This window comes from Erythrolamprus reginae, chromosome 6 (genome assembly GCF_031021105.1).
Source record: "Erythrolamprus reginae isolate rEryReg1 chromosome 6, rEryReg1.hap1, whole genome shotgun sequence".
In the NCBI taxonomy this organism is placed as follows: Eukaryota; Metazoa; Chordata; class Lepidosauria; order Squamata; family Dipsadidae; genus Erythrolamprus; species Erythrolamprus reginae.
The window spans coordinates 23,163,940-23,186,941 of NC_091955.1; the positions used below are offsets into that span (position 1 = coordinate 23,163,940).

The 23,002-nt window shown below is 42.1% G+C and overlaps 1 protein-coding gene across 1 annotated transcript in view; it reads left to right on the forward strand.

Moving 5' to 3' along the window:
* LOC139168955 (polyamine deacetylase HDAC10-like) overlaps positions 1–23,002 on the forward strand; it is a 43,791-nt gene that overhangs the window by 15,226 nt on the left and 5,563 nt on the right. Inside the window, exons 11-15 of the mRNA XM_070754733.1 lie at positions 858–1,043; positions 2,423–2,588; positions 10,868–10,989; positions 20,859–20,921; positions 22,973–22,997. Coding sequence (XP_070610834.1) covers positions 858–1,043; positions 2,423–2,588; positions 10,868–10,989; positions 20,859–20,921; positions 22,973–22,997 — 562 coding nt within the window. The remainder of the gene's footprint in view (positions 1–857; positions 1,044–2,422; positions 2,589–10,867; positions 10,990–20,858; positions 20,922–22,972; positions 22,998–23,002) is intronic.

The following is a 23,002-nucleotide window of genomic DNA, read 5'->3' on the forward strand; positions in this document are numbered from 1 at the left end:
TTGCAAAAATGGGTGCTTTTGCCTTTCTCCACCCCCTAGGAGCATTCTGCAGGCTTCCCAAACCCTCTGCACAGCCCACTTTTGCGGAAAAACAGGCCCATTTTTAGCAAACGGGGCTTCGGGAGGCCAAAAATGGCTGTATTCGGTGTATACGACACACTGACATTTCCAACCTCTTTTTTGGGGGCAAAAAGGTGAAAAATATGAAAGTTTTTTAAAACGACATCTGAATCAGGTAAGTCTGATTATATTAATCACACATAAAGAATTAATTTATTTGATCACTCTGGGTTGCAGGAGCAACAGTTTGTTCATTCATTCAACCTATACTGTTTATTACAGTCAGAGACCAGAGACCAGAACAAATTTTAAAAAAACCCACTTCCAAGTCTTTACTAATGAAATTCAGCAGCAAAATGGCCAAATTTCAGCAGCATAATTTTGGGGGAATTTTTACAATATGAATGCACATAACTTGAATCTAGGAAGCCTCCAGTGTTTAAAGCAGTAAGCTAAATCCCCTCCCAATCCCCCCCCCCGAAAAAAATTTCCAAACACCTCTTTTGGTGAAATCACAGTCAGCAGAATGTGAACAGCTTCCCATCAATACATCACTCCACATAGAGGAAAGTAAACATCAAGATTCTGAGCATTCATATGCTTGGGCTGGAAAGAATTGCATGTTAGTGTCATGGCTCAATAGATCTGTTTGTTTTTTTATCCCTTTACATAAGTAATGTGTAAATATAGTTTCTATATTGAGAAATTAAGAAATTTAGTTTTGGATAATTTTAATATGCCAACATTTGTTACCAAATAAAACTTAAATATTTTGATTTTTTGTTCATTTTTGCAAGGATCCTAAAACCAACAACTTCTTCTCTGCTACCTTTGGATTTATTCTTCCAGTTGCATACAGCTATCAGCCTAATTTAACCATTGTAATTATTGGACCAAACCAGAACCTTGGCAAAAATAGAATTTCCTTGCTTATTAGCTTACTACAAGGATTAGCAGAATGTCAGATTCTCGCTGTGATACAGGTAAGTGGTTTTGCAAGAAAATAGCTTGTTTTTTTAGAATAAAGGATCCATTAATTCCTTCTAAAACCATCTATAGTTTCAGATTTTCTTGTTTTCCTAAAGCAAATACATGAAAAATTTAGTAAAGTGCTGTGGCATTTCAATTTTGGTTCTAACGGAGTGAAAGGTAACTGAAAAATTCAAAGAAAAGATGTGTTTTCTTTAAAGTGGTTCAGACAATAGTTTGTGTCTGTGTTCCAAACACGTTTTTGAGATTCAACCTGAAGAATTGCTCAGCTTTGCTTCTCTGTTTATCTATGTTCCTGTGCCTGGATCATGAACATACCAGTATGTGAAACAACATCCGTCCCAAATACAATGAATGATTTCATTGTGATTAGAATTTAGCGGAAAACAAATATGAAGCTTCTTATTAATAATTCAATTTTAATATATTTATCACCAGGGGTTATCAAACTTTACAACATTACAGCTTTCCATTGTGAGACCTAGCTGGTGCAGGCAAAGCAAGGAACAAAAGTCGGAGCAATTTTTGACAAGACACCATTGTCAAAGTCCATTCCACTTTGGGAAAACTTGTAACTATCCTACCCAGATAAAGAAAGTAGGGGAAACTGAGCAAGATTTTGATAGTGCTTCTGTTTCATTGCTCTAGCCCAGGGGTCATCAAACTTGGCAACTTTAAGACTTACGGACTTTAACTCCCAGAATTCTCCAGCCAGCAGCTGGCTGGAGAATTCTGGGAGTTGAAGTCCATAAGTCTTAAAGTTGCCAAGTTTGAAGACCTCTAGCCTATCCTGATTACACGTATGCATACAAAATCTTTGCTTCTCATCTAGGAAGCTTCTTCATAGAAAGCGAGAAGCTTCTTGGATGATAAAACAAACATTTTCAAGGGAAAAACGAAGTACAGTTGCCTTTTGGGGGAAAAAAACTCAATTGGGACTCTACAGATAGACACTTATGTAAGAAGTCCCACCTCACAAATCGCTGAGAGATTTCTCAGGAGTTCCACTTCCCAGTTGAGGAAGCCCGATTTATAGTATTTAAGATAACTGACTCCTTATTGGATACTGTATATTCCCGCATTGCACTAAGCGTGATGTGTTTCATTATGTCTTACCAAATAAATCCGATTTGTTTGGATTTGGAGAATATGCCAAGCTATAAACCCAAGTTTACCAAATGCAGAAGTCTGGTAATACGATTCACTAAACCAAAACCAAGCAAACTTCTATTATGGCTTAGTCCAATGATTCAATACATCCATTCAACAGAGTACAAATTTTCACAAATGAAACTACAAGCAATAAAATGTTATTTCTTTTTTTTTTGAGATAAGTACACGTTTACGCAAGTGTTCTACTTTATTTTTAAAGGATACTGAAGAAAAAATAATGCAGGATATAGCCAACATCTTAACAGGTGACTTTATACCCACCTTTGGGAACTTTGCACCAGATTTACAGGAGAATGTAGAAGGGATGAAAGAATTAAGAGCGCAATTTCAACAGGAATGGAAATTGCTTCAGTGTTCATGTTCAGGTAATCAATCAGAGATGAATGAAAACAAAAAGTAAATCTTCATTACATTAAAATATCTTACTGCCGAGTTTTGAATTACTTGAAATTAGAGATTCTCCAGAGGAACAAGATACACTACGTTGTCTTTTTATTTTGTGTAGCAAAGAACTTCAAAGATGAAAAGTAATCTTGATTTCAAGAATCTCTTTTCTTCTACAAGAAAACAAAACAAAAGATCAGAACAAGATATACTTTATGAATAAAAGGGCACAAAATGTTTCTGAACTGTTTATATAATTTTTATATTGAAGATTATCTTCCAGCCTGCTATCTTCAGAAATGCTGTTGGCTTTGCTATAAAGACTTTTTAAAATTTTCTACAGCAAAAATATATAAATATTTTATATGTATTGTATAAATGTATGAATATTGCATGAATACTGTATGAATTTGTGAATAAAAGGGAAACTCATCAAATTTGTAGATGACAATAGACTGGCAGGAATAGACAACACTAGGCTCAAGATCCAGATAGATCTTGACTGGTTTGAATACTGAGCCCCATAGTTCCCTCTAAGCTGAGCAGTGAGCAATCGCTCACTTAAAAATCATCATCAACTCAGAGTTTTCCAAACCTGTCCAGAAGCCAAGAGGGAAAGAATGAGAGGGAAGGAGAGAGAGAGGAAGAGAGAGAAACAGATAGAAAAAAGAGAGGAAGGAAAAGAGAAAGAAAAAGAATGGGAGTAAGGAAGAAAGAAAGAAAATCAAAATCTAGTTTGAAACTAGCTCAACTATTTAAGTGGCATTTTGATATTGATAGAGTTGCCCTATTATGAGCTCACTGTTACAGACACACAGTACAGTATTTTATTTTGAAATTCTCTGAGGCAAAACAGGGTGGGGTTTTTATTTATTTGTTTGTTTGTTTGTTTGTTTGTTTGTTTATTTATTTATTATTTTTGTGCTGCCCAGTCCCAAAGGGACTGCCGCTCAGACACTCTACTTTTCCGTCCCCCACAAAAAAATTAGAGGGAACACTGCTGAGCCCTATCTTTAAAAAATGAAAAATAAGAAAAAATTATAACTTTTATGCTTAGGCAAGAAAACTCAAATGTACATGTATGGATTAGGTAAAACATGGCTTAATAGCAGTAACTAAGAGAGAGATCCTATAATCCTAGTAGACAATCACTTAAATATGAGCCAAGAATATGCGGCAGAGCTAAAAAAGGTAACATAATCTTAGGTTGATTAACAGGGATAGAATCAAGATCATGTGAAATAGTAGTGCCGCTTTATAAAGCCTTAATACAGTGGTTCTCAACTTTGGGGGTCAAACAACCATTTCACAGGGGTCGCCTAAGACCATGGAGAAAGACTGGCTCGGTTCCTCTGGCTCCAGCACTGTTTTGAAATGGGCTCCTGCCTGTGAGGAGGCGATGAGGTTCTGGAGCTGCTACGGCAGGAGGTTGGGGGGAGAGCTCCGGGAAAGAGATGACTGACAATGAGTCAGTCAAGGTGACTGGGGCCCGTACTTGTCCATCTGTCTGGGAAGAGTTTGATCTGGTGACACCTGATGAAGTGAACAAGGCCATTGGAGCTGTGAGTTCCGCCAGCTGTTTACTGGATCCGTGTCCCTCCTGGCTGGTTTCAGCCAGCAGGGAGGTGACACGGAGCTGGGTCCGGGAGATTGTCAACGCCTCCTTGGGGAGGGGGACCTTTCCGGCTCCTTATAAGGAGGCACTTGTACGCCCCCTCCTCAAGAAGCCTTCCCTGGACCCAGCCGTACTTAATAACTATCGTCCAGTCTCCAACCTTCCCTTTATGGGGAAGGTTGTCGTGAAGGTGGTGGCGCTCCAGCTCCAGCGGTCCTTGGAAGAAGCCGATTATCTAGGTCCTCAGCAGTCGGGTTTCAGACCCAGTTACAGCACGGAAACTGCTTTGGTCGCGTTGATGGATGATCTCTGGTGGGCCTGGGACAGGGGTTTATCCTCTGTCCTGGTGCTTCTTGACCTCTCAGCGGCTTTCGATACCATCGACCATGGTATTCTTCTGCGCCGGCTGGAGGGGTTAGGAGTGGCAGGCACTGTTCTCCGGTGGTTCTCCTCCTACCTCTCTGGTCCGTTGCAGTTGGTGTTAGTGGGGGGATCAGAGGTTGACCTCGAGGTCTCTCCCTTGTGGGGTGCCTCAGGGGTCGGTCCTCTCCCCCCTGCTATTTAATATCTACATGAAACCGCTGGGTGAGATCATCCAAGGGCATGGGGTGAGGTATCATCAGTACGCTGATGATACCCAGCTTTACATCTCCACCCCATGTCCAGTCAACGAAGCAGTGGAAGTGATGTGCCGGTGTCTGGAGGCTGTTGGAGCCTGGATGGATGTCAACAGACTCAAACTCAACCCTTATAAGATGGAGTGGCTGTGGGTTTTGCCTCCCAAGGACAATTCCATCTGTCCGTCTATCACCCTGGTGGGGAAATTATTGACCCCCTCAGAGAGGGTCCGCAACTTGGGCATCCTCCTCGATCCACAGCTCACATTAGAGAAACATCTTTCGGCTGTGGCGAGGGGGGCGTTTGCTCAGGTTCGTCTGGTGCACCATTTGCGGCCCTATTTGGACCGGGGGTCGTTGCTCACAGTCACTCATGCCCTCATCACCTCGAGGCTCAACTACTGTAACGCTCTCTACATGGGGCTACCTTTGAAGAATGTTCGGAAACTTCAGATCGTGCAGAACACAGCTGCGAGAGCAATCATGGGCTTTTCCAAATATGCCTATGTTACACCAACACTCCGCAGTCTGCACTGGTTGCCGATCAGTTTCCCGTCACAATTCAAAGTGTTGGTTATTACCTATAAAGCTCTTCATGGCACCAGACCAGGATACCTGCGAGACCGCCTTCTGTCGCACGAATCCCAGCGACCGGTCAGGTCCCACAGAGTTGGCCTTCTCCGGGTCCCGTTGACTAAACAATGTCGTCTGGCAGGACCCAGGGGAAGAGCCTTCTCTGTGGTGGCTCCGACCCTCTGGAATCAGCTCCCTCCAGAGGTTAGAACTGCCCTTACCCTCCTTGCCTTTCGTAAACTCCTCAAAACCCACCTCTGCCGTCAAGCGTGGGGGTACTGAGACATCTCCCCCTGCCTATGTAATGTTAGTGCATGATATGACTGTATGCATGTTTTTTATATTGGGGTTCCTTGTTTTTAGATTTTTTAAATGTACAATTGCTATTTTAGATTTTAAATGATTAGATTTGTCAATACATATTGTTCTTTATCACTGTTGTGAGCCGCCCCGAGTCTACGGAGAGGGGCGGCATACAAATCTAATAAATAAATAAATAAATAAATAAATAAATAAATAAATAAATAAATAAATAAATAAATAAATAAATAAATAAATAAATAAATAAATAAATACGACGTGGAGAGATGCGAACGTGCCCTTCCACCGCCTGCCTCTCTGCACCTTTGGCTCTGTGGGCAACTCTTGGGCTTGCGCCGCTGGGCATGAGTTAACACCAAACATTTCCTCCTGCTGGGTGAGTTGCTGCTGCTGCCGCCTTTCTGACAAAAGGCTTGGAACAAATGGGAGCCACCGGACAAGGAAGCAGCCACCTCTGTTGCCTCTGAGAAGAGCCCCCTTTCCTGGAAAAGTAGTTAGAGGGGCTTATTTCAGCACATGCGCTTAAAAGGCTGGTTGCTCTTATTATGGGGACATGTATTATTTTCGAGGGGGAAACAGTACATTGTTCTGATATTTGAGGAGCTGCCACAAAGAAGGAAGGGGATCAATCTATTTCAAAATAAGGCAAGACAAGAAACAATGGACAGAAACTATGGACAGAAACGCTGATGGATGATCTCTGGCGGGCCCGGGACAGGGGTTTATCCTCTGTCCTGGTGCTTCCTGACCTCTCAGTGGCTTTCTATACCATCGACCATGGTATCCTTCTGCGACGGCTGGAGGGGTTGGGAGTGGGAGGCAGTGTTCTGCAGTGGTTCTCCTCCTACCTCTCTGGCCGATCGCAGTCGGTGTTAGTGGGGGGTCAGAGATCGACCTCTAGGTTTCTCCCTTGTGGGATGCCTCAGGGGTCGGTCCTCTACCCCCTACGATTCAACATCTACTGAAACCGCTGGGTGAGATCATCCAAGGGCATGGGGTGAGGTGTCATCAGTATATTGATGACGCCCAGCTGTACATCTCCACCCCATGTCCAGTCGGTGAAGCAGTGGAAGTGATGTGCTGCTGCCTGAAGCCTGTTGGGGTCTGGATGGGTGTCAACAGGCTCAACCCTGACAAGACGGAGTGGCTATGGGTCCTGACTCCCAAGGACAATTCCATCTGTCCATCCATCATCCTGGGGGGGAATTATTGACCCCCTCGGAGAGGGTCCGCAACTTGGGCGTCTTCTTCAATCCACAGCTATCATTAGAACTTCACCTTTTGGCTGTGACGAGGAGGGGGTTTGCCCAGGTTCACCTGGTCCACCAGTTGCGGCCCTATTTGGACAGGGAGCCACTGCTCAGTCACTCATGTCCTCATCACCTCGAGGTTCGACTACTGCAATGCTGTACACGGGGCTACCTTTGAAAAGTGTTGGAAAACTTCAGATCGTGCAGAATGCAACCACGCAAGCAATCGTTGGCCTCTCTAGATTCACCCACGTCTTGTCAACACTCTGCGGCTTACACTGGTTGCCGATTACTTTCCGGTCAAAATTCAAAGTGTTGGTAATGACCTATAAAGCCCTACATGGCATCGGACCAGAATACCTACGGGACCGCCTTCTGCCACACAAATCCCAGCGGCCAATTAGGTCCCACAGAGTTGGCCTTCTCCGGGTCCCATTGACCCATTTATGCCACCAGGCATGGGGGGACTAATCCCTTCCCCATCTTTCTGACTCTAACTTTTGAGAATGGTGTTTTTTTAGTAATAATGGGTTTTTAAATTAGTTTTAATATTGGATTTGTATTACATTGTATTCTGTTGCTGTTGTGAGCCCTCTGAGTCCTCAGAGAGGGGAGACATGCAAATCTAATAAATTATTATTATTATTATTACTATTATTATTATTTCCCAATTTCCAGTGGGCCCGGTAGGCCCATTTTTTTGCCCAGAGGCTTCCGTAGAGCCTGGGCAGGGCAAAAATACCCTTCCCACCAACCGGAGGCCCTCTAGAAGCTGAACATGCCCTCCCACAGCATCTATGTGAGCCAAAAATCAGCTGGCCAGTGCACAAATGTGTGCTGGAGCTGATTTAGGACGACTCATGTGCCCCCAGATATGGCTCTGGGTGCCACCTGTGACACCAGTGCCATAGGTTTGCCATAACTGATATAGGGTCTCCTGCTTGAGTAGGGGGCTGGCTGGTGAGACCACATTTGGAATACTGTGTTCAGTTCTGGAGACCTCACCTACAAAAAGATATTGACAAAATTGAACGGGTCCAAAGACGGGCTACAAGAATGGTGGAAGGTCTTAAGCATAAAACGTATCAGGAAAGACTTAATGAACTCAATCTGTATAGTCTGGAGGACAGAAGGAAAAGGAGGGACATGATCGAAACATTTAAATATATTAAAGGGTTAAATAAGGTCCAGGAGGGAAGTGTTTTTAATAGGAAAGTGAACACAAGAACAAGGGGACACAATCTGAAGTTAGTTGGGGGAAAGATCAAAAACAACATGAGAAAATATTGTTTTACTGAAAGAGTAGTAGATCCTTGGAACAAACTTCCAGCAGACGTGGTAGATAAATCCACAGTAACTGAATTTAAACATGCCTGGCATAAACATATATCCATCCTAAGATAAAATACAGAAAACAGTATAAGGGTAGAGTAGATGGACCATGAGGTCTTTTTATGCCGTCAGACTTCTATGTTTCTATGTTTCTAGAAGACCTCCAAGGTCCCTTCCAACTCTGCTATTTTGTTATTCTGTTATTTGGTTTGTGGTGTCCTTTCAGTCTTTATAAACTGTTCTGGAAAACAAGAGGTCAAGATATATAAGCTTTTGGTTGCCCTGCGCTAAGGAGGCGGATATATGGTGCAGCCAATTATCATTGTACAGCTCCACTTTTTAATATGGAAGTTAATATCTTTAGCTCAAGCCAAGGAAAAGAAGATATAGGGAATCCCAAATGGGATTGCATTTCTGTAGTAACTCCCCACTGAGATGTATGTTTATAAATTAAACCTAAATAATGTCAACTGCTACTGAGTAAAGCCTGTTTTTCATGTATAATTTTTGTAGCATTAAATAAACTTAATTACAAACTCCCATGAGGTTATCTTACATGTGTAAGAAATAACTTTAATGTTTGATCAGTAAGGTTACTAATCTCCTTGGGATGTTAGTCAAGTGTTGAATATTTCAACAATGACCAATAATTGGGGCAAGAAGCATAATGGTGGGGGGAGAATCTGTTTTCTGATATTACTCAGCTGGAAATAAATCCGAGCTTTAATCTCCTTCAACAGGAGTCTTCAACCTTGTCAATGTTGTTAATAATAATAATAATAATAATAATAATAATAATAATAATAATAATAATGTGTTTGACATCTGTCAATTGCAAAAGGCTGTTTTACTGGGATTGGCAAACATAATTTGCTGCTACATCACACAGTGCTAGGTGCTTGGGAAGCACCCGACTGGTGATGAAATACAAAATCCATAGTGATCTCGTTTGCTGTGTTGTATTGACATAATGAAGTGTTTGACATGATATTGTGATATAAAATCTCTTTTGCTGTTTATTACTTTTTTTGTGAATAAACTAAGAGTGGGAAAGGACTTTGGAGGTCTCAGACAAATTGTTATCCAACATCTTCTTTAAAACTTCCAGTGTTGGAGCCTTTACAACTTCTGGAGGCGAGTTGATCCACTGATTAATTGTTCTAACTGTTAGGAAATTTCTCCTTAGTTCTAAGTTACTTCTCTCCTTCTTTAATTTCCACCCATTGCTTCTTGTTCTACTCTCAGGTGCTTTGGAGAATAGTTTGACTCCTTCTTTGTGGCAACCCCTGAGATATTGGAACACTGCTATCAAAGTTTAAGCAAGCCTCTTCTATAACATGTGGACTTCAACTCCCAGAATTCCTGGGCTAGCATGATTGGCTCAGGAATTCTGGGAGTTGAAGTCCACATGTCATAGAAGAGCCAACTTTGCCTCCCCCTGTGCTATCATGTCTCCCTTGTGGACTTCAACTCCCCAAATTCCTCAAGCCAGCTTTGCTGGAGTTGGGAGACCTCTTGTTGTACAGGTTAGTGTCCCATACGGACAGTGAGAATTGTACTTCAGGCGCGCGTACACCTTTGTACCACAAACCCATCAGCTCCACGCGCCACCTCCCAGACAGCCAATTGCCTCTCTTCGCCCTTCACACTCCACCTCGTGAGCATCAGAGTCTTCCCTAGCTGTCAAGAGTGAGATCATTGCTCCCGGCCAGCCCGCCTATTACGTGCCTCCGCTTCTGTCCTTCTGCGCCTGCCCGACTCCTCCCTCCTATGGTAGCTCCGTCCCTATCCTGCCGTTTCTTTCATGCCCCGCCGGTAGGTTGGCTTTTCTTCGACCGGGATGGAGGGGGAGCTTTTTATCATTATTCCTTTATTTATTTGAGAGGGGAGGTAAAGGCGCCTTCTCATGGTTATTTAAACTGCCTCCATAGAATATAGCAGGTTGTCCAGCAAACCTGGAAAAACGGAAATCAGGGAATTCTTGGGGAAATCGGCGGTTCGGGAATTAATAATAATAATTTATTAGATTTATATGCCGCCCCTCTCCGGAGATTCGGGGCGGTTCACAACAATAATAAAAACTATGTACAGTATAACAAATCTAATAATTAAAAGAAAGCATCTAAAAACCCGTCATTTAAAAAACCATACAACACAAGCATACCATATATAAAACTCAATTCCCCCATGCCTGGCGATATAGTTGGGCCTTATATAAATTAAACCAAGTTTTGCTAGCTGTCATTATATGGTTTTGACTCAGCGTAATGTAGGCCTCATGGTTTATCCTGTAACAATTGGCGGTAGTTCAATTGTGTCTCAATTATCAACTGTGATTAAGTAAGCCATAACTTAACATGATATACAAATTGAATTGTTGATGCAGAGAATATGTGCCATTACTGAAGAATGGTTTTATGTTTCAAAAGGTTGGTGTCTTAAGCTGTAGTGTATGACGCATCCTATCTCGATTTTCCAGTTTAATAAACTATGAGATATGTTGTATTTAATACTTTTAATTTTTTTAAAAACTTTCTTTTTGCTGTTGTTAGGCATTCACAAGTGGACTGAGGAATTACTTACAGTACTACCGAGTGTGTGTTTTGTCCACTCCCCCAACTTTAACTCTTCTAACAATCAGCTTTCTATTCTGAAAACTAGGACGACAGCTAAGGTAACATTGTAGAATTAATGTAATGGGACATAAATGGAAGATTGAACACTTTTCAATAGTGTCCCAAAGATAGTGGTGTGAAAGGTGCTGCCTTTATTTTAACACAGTGGCCTGAACCCCACCTGGTTGGTCAGCCACCTCCCCCAGTGGTTGAGGGACCTGGGACAGCATTGTCATCAGTGCCTGGTCTCTCCAAACATGCCAAGGGAGACATGCCATCCCTCTTGGATGGTCCTGGTTCCAACTCCTCTGAACCGGGTTCCAATGGGAGCATGACAGAGGCTCTTAAGGCTAGAAGAGGATTAGGGAATAAAAAATATAGTTCTGACCCCTCATTTCTAATACAGTGGTATCTCTACTTATGAACGTAATTCGTTCCGTCACCAGGTTCTTAAGTAGAAAGGTTTGTAAGAAGAAGCAATTTTTCCCATACGAATCAATGTAAAAGCAAATAATGTGTGCGATTGGGGAAACCACAGGAAGGGTGGAGGCCCTGTTTCCTCCCAGGAGAATGCTAGAGAGGGCCCATGGAGGCTCCTCCCCTCCTTTTCTGACCATGTTTCCTCCAAGGAGATTCCTAGAGAGGCCCCAGAGGCTTCTTCCTGCTATTTCTGGTTACAGTTTCGGAGGCTTGGGTTTGTAAGTGGAAAATGGTTCTTGAGAAGAGGCAAAGAAATCTGGAACACCCGGTTCTTATCTAGAAAAGTTCATAAGTAGAGGCGTTCTTAGGTAGAGGTACCAATGTACAGCTCTATAAAAAAGGTGCTGCTTCAGTGTGTTGCAGATATATTTATTTATGAAAATAATGTCACATTGGTTGGATACATCAATGTTGTTTTCATGGGACTAAATAGAAATGGGTTGGCTGGTGGTTTGTTCGGAGATTTTTTTTTTTCAAAATCCCAGACTAGCTTAGAACCACAGAATTCCTTGTGATCTCCCATCCAAGAGTTAATGAAATCTGGCTCTGCTTAGATTTTCAGACTCAAACCTAGATAATCTGGCACACCTAATTATTACTAACAGACTATTCAAAGAATTGAAATATATTTTGTTACACAGTAATACAGTATATTAGTTAGATCAATGTAACATAATTAACAGACTTAGATATTTCCTGTGAATTGTTTTAATTGATTGTGATATTTTGAAATGTATATTAAAATATTTAATTATATAAATTAAAATGTTAATTTAAATTGGATTGAATCCAAGACCTATAATAAAATACTGTATGTTTATCTTTTCCTAAAAGTTTAGTTACACTTAACATGTATTGTTGGAGTATCCTGGGTTAGACTCTAGAAGGCAAGATCTCTTGTCATTGTTTTGCCACAACAACTCTGTGAAAACTCCATTAAGGATGTAAGGCTCTAATCATCCTCTTCTGAGCCAAACATTAGTGTAGCTCAGAGATTATCTTGTCTGTCCACTCCCTTGGGCAGTTTTAATATTCTACTGCAAATTATACAACTCATCATCATCATCATCATTCTCATCATTCCTATCATCCTTTTCCTCCCACTTAGGACTGTATAACTGTAACTTGTTGCTTGTATCCTAAGATTTTTATTAATATTGTTTCTTCATTGCTTATTTGACCCCTATGACAATCATTAAGTGTTGTACCACATGATCCTTGACAAATGTATATTTTTCTTTTATGTATGCTGAGAGCATATGCACCAAGACAAATTCCTTGTGTGTCCAATCACACTTGGCCAATAAAATTCTATTTTATTCTATTCTTCAACTCCCAGAGTTCCTCAGCTAGCAAAGACTTCAATTCCCAGAGCTCCTCAGACAACAAAGCTTCTGACAGGATAATGGCAAAACTGGCTGAGGAACACTGGGAGTTGAAGTACACAAGTCTTAACGTTCCCAAGGTTGGAGACCCCTGCTCTAAAAGGATGCAAACGACCAGCTGTCTGCAAGAAATAAAAATCCTTCCATTCCTCACTCTCCTGTCACATCTTAGATGTGAAACGAAACGTCTTCAAGGAAAAACGTCCAGTTGTCTCTTGAAAAAAAAAAAAACCTTCACCACAACCTGGAGGACTAAGACTCTCCTTAGACGCTGCAAAGCTTCATCCAGTCCACTTTTTCTGCATTTAAAGGGTTTTTTTAAAAAGAAAACCCGTTTTTAAAGGCAGCGGGGGGGAGTAATGCCGAGAACAGCCAGCCCCGCCCCTTTGTGACATATCAGCCACGGAAAACAACCCCCCCCTCCCCTCCGATACTTAGATAAATTCCTTCTGGGCTGTGCGTTCAGCCAGGGTCTCTTTCAGGCTGCCTCTCCTCTGCGGCTGCGCGGCGCCTGAAAGACAAAAGAACCGTATGGGGCTACTGGGCTTCTTTCCTAGTAACGGCGGGTGGAGAAAGAGGAGGAGGGAAATCAGCCCCTGTCTTTCTTTTGGGCCTACCTCCCAAGATCGCGTATCCGTCTGAGCTCGGTCGGCGCTGGCGCCGCCACAGCAAGAAACATCTCCGCCAGGCCAGCACCATCTTTTCTGATGGTGACGTAAACCGCAATGCCCGCGTAGAGAAATGACCTCATACTGCGTTCCCCTCGCGCGCAGGGAAGCCCTTAGTGTCATCTACTACGCCTGCACAGAGGTCTCGGGAGTGGGGGTGAGGTGGATGTGTCCTCGGAAATTCTGGGAGTTGAAGTCCACGTGTGTCATAAAGCCGTCTAAGATTTTGACCGCCGATGTTGCGAAGATGCGCTTACTCTTGCTGCAAGTGACTGTCTAGTTATAAAAGATTCATAAATAAATTACTTTTTATGAACGCGAACTATGTATATAATATTTATTTTAAAAATAAAACCACTTTTATAAATTGATATTATTATGAATTCGTAACTACTCTTATGAACAATTTATGTCCATAATTTCATGGACACGCGAGGACCCACGTGCGAGAGACTCCAAAGTTCTGCCGAGCGTGCGGTCTATCAGTTCTTAAGATGTAGAAAAGGGTAGAGTAGTCACATCTTGGATATGAAAGGTATCTTCCGGGTCCATTTTTCTTATGAGAAGTTGGGTTTTCCCGCCCAAAGAATACGGCTGGGGACAGACCTCTATGTTTAATACACCTTTCTTCAAATTTGAAAAGAATGACGGTCTTAGAATGTTCATCTAATGCGGGGTTCATTTAAAAAACGACATCCCTTCAGAGTTACAGGTATAGAGAACAAGAGAGGCTTGGAAATCGAGCGACTCTATGGTGATCGTATAGTCTCGCACTTTCTCGCGATTGAACGCGGGAGGGGGGGAACCGCGCGAGTCCGTCTTCCCTGGTGACGTTTAGAAGTGATGTTCCATATTCAGTGGGCGTGGCCCATTTTTCAGTTGAATGCAGATTCGGTTATTGTGAAGGAGGTTTGCCGTCTGCTTCATCGAGTTGAAGGGCGCTCAGTGGAACAAAACTGGTATTACAGGCTATATAGATTTCCATTAGAAGTCATCAACGGAACTATTTAATAATAATAATAATAATAATAATAATAATAATAATAATAATAATAATAACAACAACAACAACAGCAGAGTGGGAAGGCACGTTGGAATTCTTCCAATCTAACCCACTGCCTAGGCACAAAACCTTGCGTGGCTTCAGAGAGATGGTTGCCCAACATCTGCTAAAAAACTCCCAGTGTTGGGGCATTCACAACTTCTGGAGGCAGGCTGTTCCCCTGATTAATTGTTCTGACTCGAAATTTCTCCTTAGTTCTAAGTTGTTTCTCTCCTTGTTTAGTTTCCACCCATTGCTTCTTGTCCTACCTTCAGGTGCTTTATAGAATAGATTGGCTCCCTCTTCTTTATGGCAACCCCTGAGATACTGGAACACTGCTATCAAGTCTCCCCTGGTCTTTCTTTTCATGAAACTAGCCATGGCCAGTTCCTGAAACCGTTCTTCATATGTTTTAGCCTCCAGTCCCCTAATCATTTATGTCACTCTTCTTGGCACTTTTTCTACAGCCTCGATATCCTTTTTGCATTGTGGCAACCAATACAGAATGCAATATTCCAAGTGTGGCCTTACCAAGGCCTTATAAAGTGGTATTGACACTTCATGTAATCTTGATTCCATCCCTCTGTTAATGGAGCCTAGAACTGTGTTGGCTTTTTTGGCAGCTGCTGCACACTGCTGGCTCCTATTTAAATGGTTGTCCACTAGATCCCTCTCACAGTTACTACTGTTGAAATAATAGCTACATATGCAATTCATGGCCAAAAATCACTTCTCCAAAGGCACTGGCAAATATGCCCTGGGAAGTTTGCAGCCACCAACATTCATTTTGGACCAACAATGTAATCTTTAGTGATTGCTGCAATCTAATCTCTAGGATTACAGAAGAAACTAATGGATGAATGGAATAGGGTACATTGTGGAATCCTTTATTTCTGCATGGTTTTCAGAGACAATACTATTCTGATTTCAACTTGAATGTGTGTAAAATGTTTACCGTTAGCGCATAGTGTAGAAATCACAAACACAGAGTCATGGTTTCTGGAATGCTTTGTCCTTTATTGATCCCTCTGAATGAGCAGCTTCTGGTGGGTGAAGCTCTGATTCTTTGGGGCAAATAGCCTAGTTCAGTGATGGCAAATCTTTTTTGATTTGCATGCCAAAAAGGGGGTGGGTGGGGTAGTACCCACACCCCATCCCTCCCCCAGGCATGCACACACACACACACGGCTGTCCCCCATGCAAATGCACACCCATTCTGAAGCCTGGTAGGTGAAAAAATGTCCCAATGCTCAAATCACATCCTGGACCTTTGTGGGCTGGAAAGCGAGAATCTGTGGAGCTGCACCAACCTCTGGGATGATGGGGGCCGTGGGGGGGAGGGAAAAGTGCCCCTGCCTGAAGAGCCAGTGGATAGGTGTGCCAGGCAGTCTCTCAGTGCTGGCCAGAGCCCCTTCTTCCTTCTCCTGCTGTCAAGAAGAAAGAGAAAGAAGATTGGATCGTTTCCCAAAGCTAGCAGCTCTGCAGCCAGCCGCTTCGCTTCTTTCCAGTCTTCTTTCCTTTTCTCTTTCTCTCCCCCCCCCCAGCCCCCACTATCCCGGAGGCCGGCACAGCTCCATAGGTTCCTGCCCTGACGCTTCCCAGCCCACAAAGATCCCGGAGCCGAGCTGGGAAGGCACAGAAAAAGCTGCTTCCTGCCCCCATTTTAAAGCGCGGGGGGGGGGGTCGAGCGAAGGAGACAGAGGCAAAGTGGGCAGGAGCTGGTCCTTCTGCAGCGGGCACTCTTTTGCCAGGAGAGAGAGAGTAAGCAAGAGGTTGCTACGTGCACCCCCCGCGGGACTGGGATGCTCCTCTTGGCTGCTGTGGCAGTGTTTTAAAATGTGCTGCTGCCGGCATGGAGAGAGAGAGCCAGGGTGGTGCAGCAGGTAGAGTGCTGTACTGCAGGCCATTGAAGCTGACTGTAGATCTGTAGGTCAGCGGTTCATATCTCATCACCCACTCAAGGTTGACTCAGCCTTCCACCCTTCCAAGGTGGGTAAAATGAGGACCCGGATTGTGGGGGCAATATGCTGGCTCTGTTAAAAAGTGCTATTGCTAACATGTTGTGAGCCGCCCTGAGTCTAAGGAGAAGGGCGGCATAAAAATTGAATAAATAAACAAACAAATAAATAAATATTCCCAATTGCCAAAAATCAGCTGGCCAGTTCACGCACTGATGCTGACATAGGGCAACGCTTTGCGTGCTCTCCGTCTGGCTCCACCTGTGGCACGCATGCCATAGGTTCAGCATCACGGTTCTAGGTGATCTGACACATTCCTCATTGGAGTAGAGCACCAAGATGCCCCTTCAAACAACATACTTATCCTGTGTACATTAACAGTACTGTTTTGGACAGCTTTGTAAATCCATCTTGATCAATAAACGGGAAAAGTTTCTTCTCTTCCTGATGTCAGTCTAGGGATGTGCAACCTTGACAAAAGGCTCTTTATAGAAAGATCGGAATCACCTCAATTGGTAAACTCAGTCTCCCCTCTTGCTCCCCACCACCATTGGGTAAACAGCTGGATTCTTTTTTAAAAAATAATATGTTTATTGAATATATACATTAAAAACAGGGTACAGAAAAGTGAAGGGAATATATATAATGTACATTCTAGCAATTATAATTTACTTATAGTACACGTAAGTGGGGAAGGAGAAAAGAAGAAGGGGAGGGGGATTGGGGAAGAAGGGGAAGAGATACGAGAGGAGGAAGGATAGAAAATAGAGCAAAAAAGAGTAGTAAGAAGAGTGTAGAGAGCCAGCTTAGAGCTGAGGCTCTATGGTCTTGTAGGTTTTTGAGTTTTATTCTGGCCTTTTTTTTTTTGTCCATATAAATTTGCGAATTTTTGTGTGAAGGTTATTGAAAGTCTCCCCTCTTGCTCCCCTCCACCTTTGGGTAAACAGCTGGATTCTGTGGTGGGCAGTGGAACAGGGCCCAAAGCAAATACATCAGGAACGTTTGAAAGGCAACATACACAAAGGGACCTAGAGGAAGAGCCTTCTCTGTGGGGGGCCCGGCCCACTGGAATCAGGTCTCCCCAGAGATTCATACTGCCCCCACCCTTCTCGCCTTCTGTAAGAGTCTAAAGACTCATTTACGCCATCAGGCTTGAGGCTATTAGAGTCTAGCAATTTGATTTTTAACAGGAGCAATTGAAACCTTGTTTAAACCAAGTTAATGGCCTTTTTAGGCTTCTTTCCACATGAGTAGGTGTTCACTTTTTGAATAGTAAGAATTATATGTCATGGGATGGGGGGGCATCAGGATTTTAGAGATGCTTAGGTGGGGCATGGGCAAAAAAAGGTTGGGAAAAACTGTTCTAGAGCCTGGGGAGGGTGAAAAACAGGTCTACCGGACCCACCAAAAGTTGGGAAATGGGCCTACTGAGCCCACCAGAAGTTGGGAAACAGGCCATTTGTAGCCTCAAAAGGGTCTCCAGGGAGGGAGGGGGAGGCCATTTTTACCCTCCCCAGGTATTGGATTAAGGGTGTGGGCACTCGCACCTGTGCAATAGTTTGCAAGCACACACTTTTGGCACCCCTGGGAAAAACGGTTTGCCATCACAGACCTAGAATTTTGGCCAATAGACATGTGAGATGTTGCGAATGAATTGTGAATGCTTTGGGCTGCCCTGGAGAGGCAGGTTGCAGTCACAAAATAAAAGTGACAAATATAATGGAATGTTAAGTGGGAGAGGTGTGGGTGCCTTGAATCCTGCAAAGCTTACACAGGGATCTGGCTTCAGTGGTCCACATTCTAAACATTGAGCTCCTTGAGGTCTTCTTTTGTTGCTCGGCAATAGTCAGTAAATTCTTGAACAGGCTTTCGATATTTTTGCACACTACCCCCGAAATAAAGACTGCATACTCCAAAATATATGCTCATCTGGAAAGTGTATATTGCAGACAGGGAGAAGTGTATCAACTTTTCTCAATATCAGCAATGAAATTTAGAAACTAATTCCACCAAGTTTCAATAGAAAAAAATAGCTCAAGGATGAACCGTAGGGATCTTGGTGCTCCTTTTAATTGTTTTCTTGCAGATATTTTCCCCAAGGCATTGGTGGCTTTGCTATCTTGTAGCAGATTTCTTAACCACTTGTTACTTTACCACTGTTGGTTAATCAGCTATCCACAAACTTTCATATCTTCAGTCCCAATCACCGACTGCAAGTTTCACAGATAATAAAATAAAAGAACAAATTGATTTGGGTACCCTAGCAGAATATTCAGCTAAAAAGGAAGGGGAGAATAGAAATTCTTTTTAAGATGTGCCTATCCTGGAAGAAAGATAGTACATGATCTGCTATGATGAATGTTATAGAAAAAGTTACCTAGGTAACTAGGTACCTATCGGGGTAAAATGCTAGGTAGACAAGTGAAGGATAGGTGTCCAAATTCGTATAGTTTGGTTTAGCAACTGGAATACAACATTCAAATATATATATTTCATAAAATAAAGATGTTTTCTCATCGTGAATAAAGAGCCATAGTTCAATAACAAATAAGGAAAAAGCTGGAGATGCTTATGGACTAAGAACTAAGAGAGAAACCAGATATTTGTTTGTTTGTTTGTTTGTTTGTTTGTTTGTTTATTTATTAGATTTGTATGCCGCCCCTCTCCGTACACTCGGGGCGGCTAACAACAATAATGAAACAACATATATCAAATCTAATATTTAAAATAATTAAAAGACCCTTATTTAAAAAAACCAAACATACACACAAACATACCATGCATAAATTGTATAGGCCTAAGGGAAAGGGAATATCTCAATTCCCCAAAATAAGTTGAGGGCGGGAGAAAGCCACCGGGTTGTGTACCTCCGTGGTCACGCTCGGTTATGACCATCACGGTTGGCATCGGAGGGGTGCGCTCCTCCGTTGTACACACCGTCATCAAGATTTCGATCAAACAGTCGTTTCAAGAGCGATTTAAAGTGGAAATCATTGGGAAAGAAAAGGACAAAGACAGCTGGAGATAGCAGATCGGAGACATAGCCACTCGAAGGTTGCCTAGGCTACGGGACGCCATTTTGAAGGCAAAAGGGCATGCTCTCGGCATTCACCCGGTTACCATGGTAACCGCGTCGGGCATCATTTTGAAGGCAAAAGGGCATGTTGTCAGCATTCACCCGGTTACCATGGTAACCGCGTCGGGTGCCATTTTGGTGACTCGAATACTCGATCTGCATAGGCAACAAGCACGCGCGTGATTGCCTGCATGTCAGTTAGCCGTTTCTGAGGAAAAAGATCGGCTGTTAGACAGAGAGTTATTCAACTATTCTCCAAGCGTGAGTTTTAAGATAAAACAAGTTTTAAGATAAAACAACATGGCAGAACCTATAATGCCTATAACAGAGGGATCATCATCCTCTAAGCCTGATATCCCCAAGGGGAAAATTCATTCAGACAAAGGAAAGGCAAAGCCATCACAAATGGCTTCATTGAAGGAGGCAGAAAAAAAGATTAGAGCCTTAGAAAAACAATTAGAGGCACAGAAACAGCTTTTGCCTCCAGCCTCAATTGCAGGATCATTTCTTTCACCAGCCTCCCCCATGAACAGTGAAGGGGTAGCAGGCTCAGCTAATGAGAAAGATTGGTCCCCAGAGAGAGCTGTTAGATCAACACCTGTGACAAGGTCAGAGCCACAGGATATTCTAAAACAGGCACAAACATGGCCCAATTACTCTTCTAATATACAGATGGGACAACTACCACAATATGGACATTCACCAGCAGCTACATTTACCCCTGCAGCTGCTGGTTTGCGTGGAGCCCAAGATACATGGCAAAGTATGCCTCCAGCACTTCAAGATTTAATAACTAGTGCATATTCGCAAGGCATAATGGAGGGGACACAGCAATATTCCACACAGCAGTATGCCCCACAGCAATATATTCCACCACAATATGGGTCTCAAGTAGCCACTAATAAAAGGTCTAGAGACCTGTGGTCAGTTCCATCTCCTCATTCAAGGCCAGAGTCTTTAGAAGAGGACAGACCTTATAGAGAGGAGGACAGTGAGGCGGAGAACTCTGAATAAGAATTCTCCATGAGATTAAAAAAGAAAATTCTACAAATTTTATAACTTAAGGAAATAAAAATGACAATTCCAGTGAACAATTGGAATAATGACCTTTTACTGGATTACAAGAGAATACTTAAAATATTGGAGAACTTTGTTTGAAGGAATTACAGAGAAAGACTTTCATTTAAAAACAAATACAAAGTTTATTTGTAAAATGGGACAATTTTTTATTCTAGGTGTTTTGGGGATTTACTTATATCTTGATATACTGATTTTGTTTACATGGTGTTAATTTTTTACTTGTTTGTATCCATCGTCAGAACGATGAAGACACTGAGGAAATTCCTGGGGCTGCGACGGAACACCACGGAGAGAGCTGCCAGGTGAGAAGGAGCAGGCCTGGCCTTGATTCCTGCCTGGTCTTCATGCAAACACCAGCTCTCCTCTTCATCTCTCTTTGGTTCCTTGGGCCACCCACTCTCCCTTCAACAGGTTTCTGAGGATGGGATTTCCCCCAGTGAGGCCCATCACCGGTCCAAAACATGTCCACGTGGCAGACTCTGTGGATGTCATAGGGCGCTGGGTAGCAGAAACATCTGCTCCTGAGGTTTCACTCAACGCTTCTTCACTTTGTGGGAAGGGGACTTTATGATCTCTTGATGGCATGAGGCGCTAAACTGGATTGTGGCTTTAAAAGAACCCTTTAAACAGGGGTAGGTAAAGTTGGCTCTTCTATGACACGTGGACTTCAACTCCCAGAATTCCTGAAGTAGCGTGATTGACTCAGGAATTCTGGGAGTTGAAGTCCACAAGTCATAGAAGAGCCAACTTTGCCTATCCCTGCCTTAAAGAATAAATACCATCCCATGTTTGGAAGCTTATAATGTGTAAAATGTTCAATTTGCTTATAATCCATAAATGGGAATAGGTTTTTGGAAATAATTTAGTTTCTTTTCCCACTTATACCAGGCACATTGTAACTAGGACACACTGACTAACAACAGTTCATTTAGTGGCCATTCAAAGTTACGTCAGTGAAAAACTGACATGACCATTTTTCACACTTAGAACCATTGCAGCATCCCCGTGGTCACGTGATCAGAATTCAGACGCTTGGCAACTGACTCTTATTTATGTTGATTGCAGTGTCCTGAAATCCTTAGATCACCTTTTGAGACCTGACAACTAAAGTCAGTGGGGGAAAACACATTCACTGAACAACTGTGTTGCTAACTAAAACTGCAGTTATCCCCTTAACTGTGGCAAGAAAGGTCATATAATGGAGCAAAATGTACTTAACAAATGTCTCATTAAGCAAAATAAATTTTGTGCTCAGTTGTGGTGGTTAGTCGAAGATTACCTATAACTAGAACCATACAGTATTATGCTTAATACTTCAAATGCCCTTTTTATAGTATTTGTCTAACACAATGACATCCTTCCTATTAACTCTACTATTCAAGTATCTTTTTTCATATATAGAAACATAGAAGACTGATGGCAGAAAAAGACCTGATGGTCCATCTAGCCTGCCCTTATACTATTTTCTGTATTTTATCTTAGGATGGATATACAGTATGTTTATCCCAGGCATGTTTAAATTCAGTTACTGTGCATTTACCAACCACGTCTGCTGGAAGTTTGTTCCAAGCATCTACTACTCTTTCAGTAAAATAATATTTTCTCACGTTGCTTCTGATCTTTCCCCAACTAACTTCAGATTGTGCCCCCTTGCCCTTGTGTTCACTTTCCTATTAAAAACACTTCCCTCCTGAAATTTATTTAACCCTTTAACATATTTAAAAGTTTTGATTATGTCCCCTTTTCCCTTCTGTCCTCAAGACTATACAAATTGAGTTCTTTAAATCTTAGCTGATAAGTTTTATGCTTAAGACCTTCCACCATTTTTGTAGCCCGTCTTTGGACCTATTCAATTTTATTAATATCTTTTTGTAGGTGAGGTCTCCAGAATTGAACAAAATTGATAAAAGTGAAGGAGGTCTGAATATTTTCTGAAAGTACATATATAAAAAGCTACTCATATCTTAGGAATATATACTGTCTACTCAAGGTATATGAGGACAGCATGGAACTGCAGAATTAGGCAAAAATAAATTGTACTAGATTTTAGACGTATGCCAATAGTTAATGCACCTCTATATTTTTAATGCTTTGTAAAACGAACAAATTTGAATAGAAAATTAACAGATAAACACCATTGCGCTGTAAATGAAGAACTTTATTCTTTATATACTAAGTTCACTTATCACGCTGGGAATTTTTAATTAGATAATATGCAAAATGCACCTTTACTGTGAAACAATGTTTATCTATATACAGTGTCATTTTAAGTCAAACATATATTAGAAAGGATTGTGCAAATCAACTAACAAATTATAATAATTACAAATATTTGTTCAACATTTTATTATAGGACAGAAATATATTGCAGAAGCAAGGTATG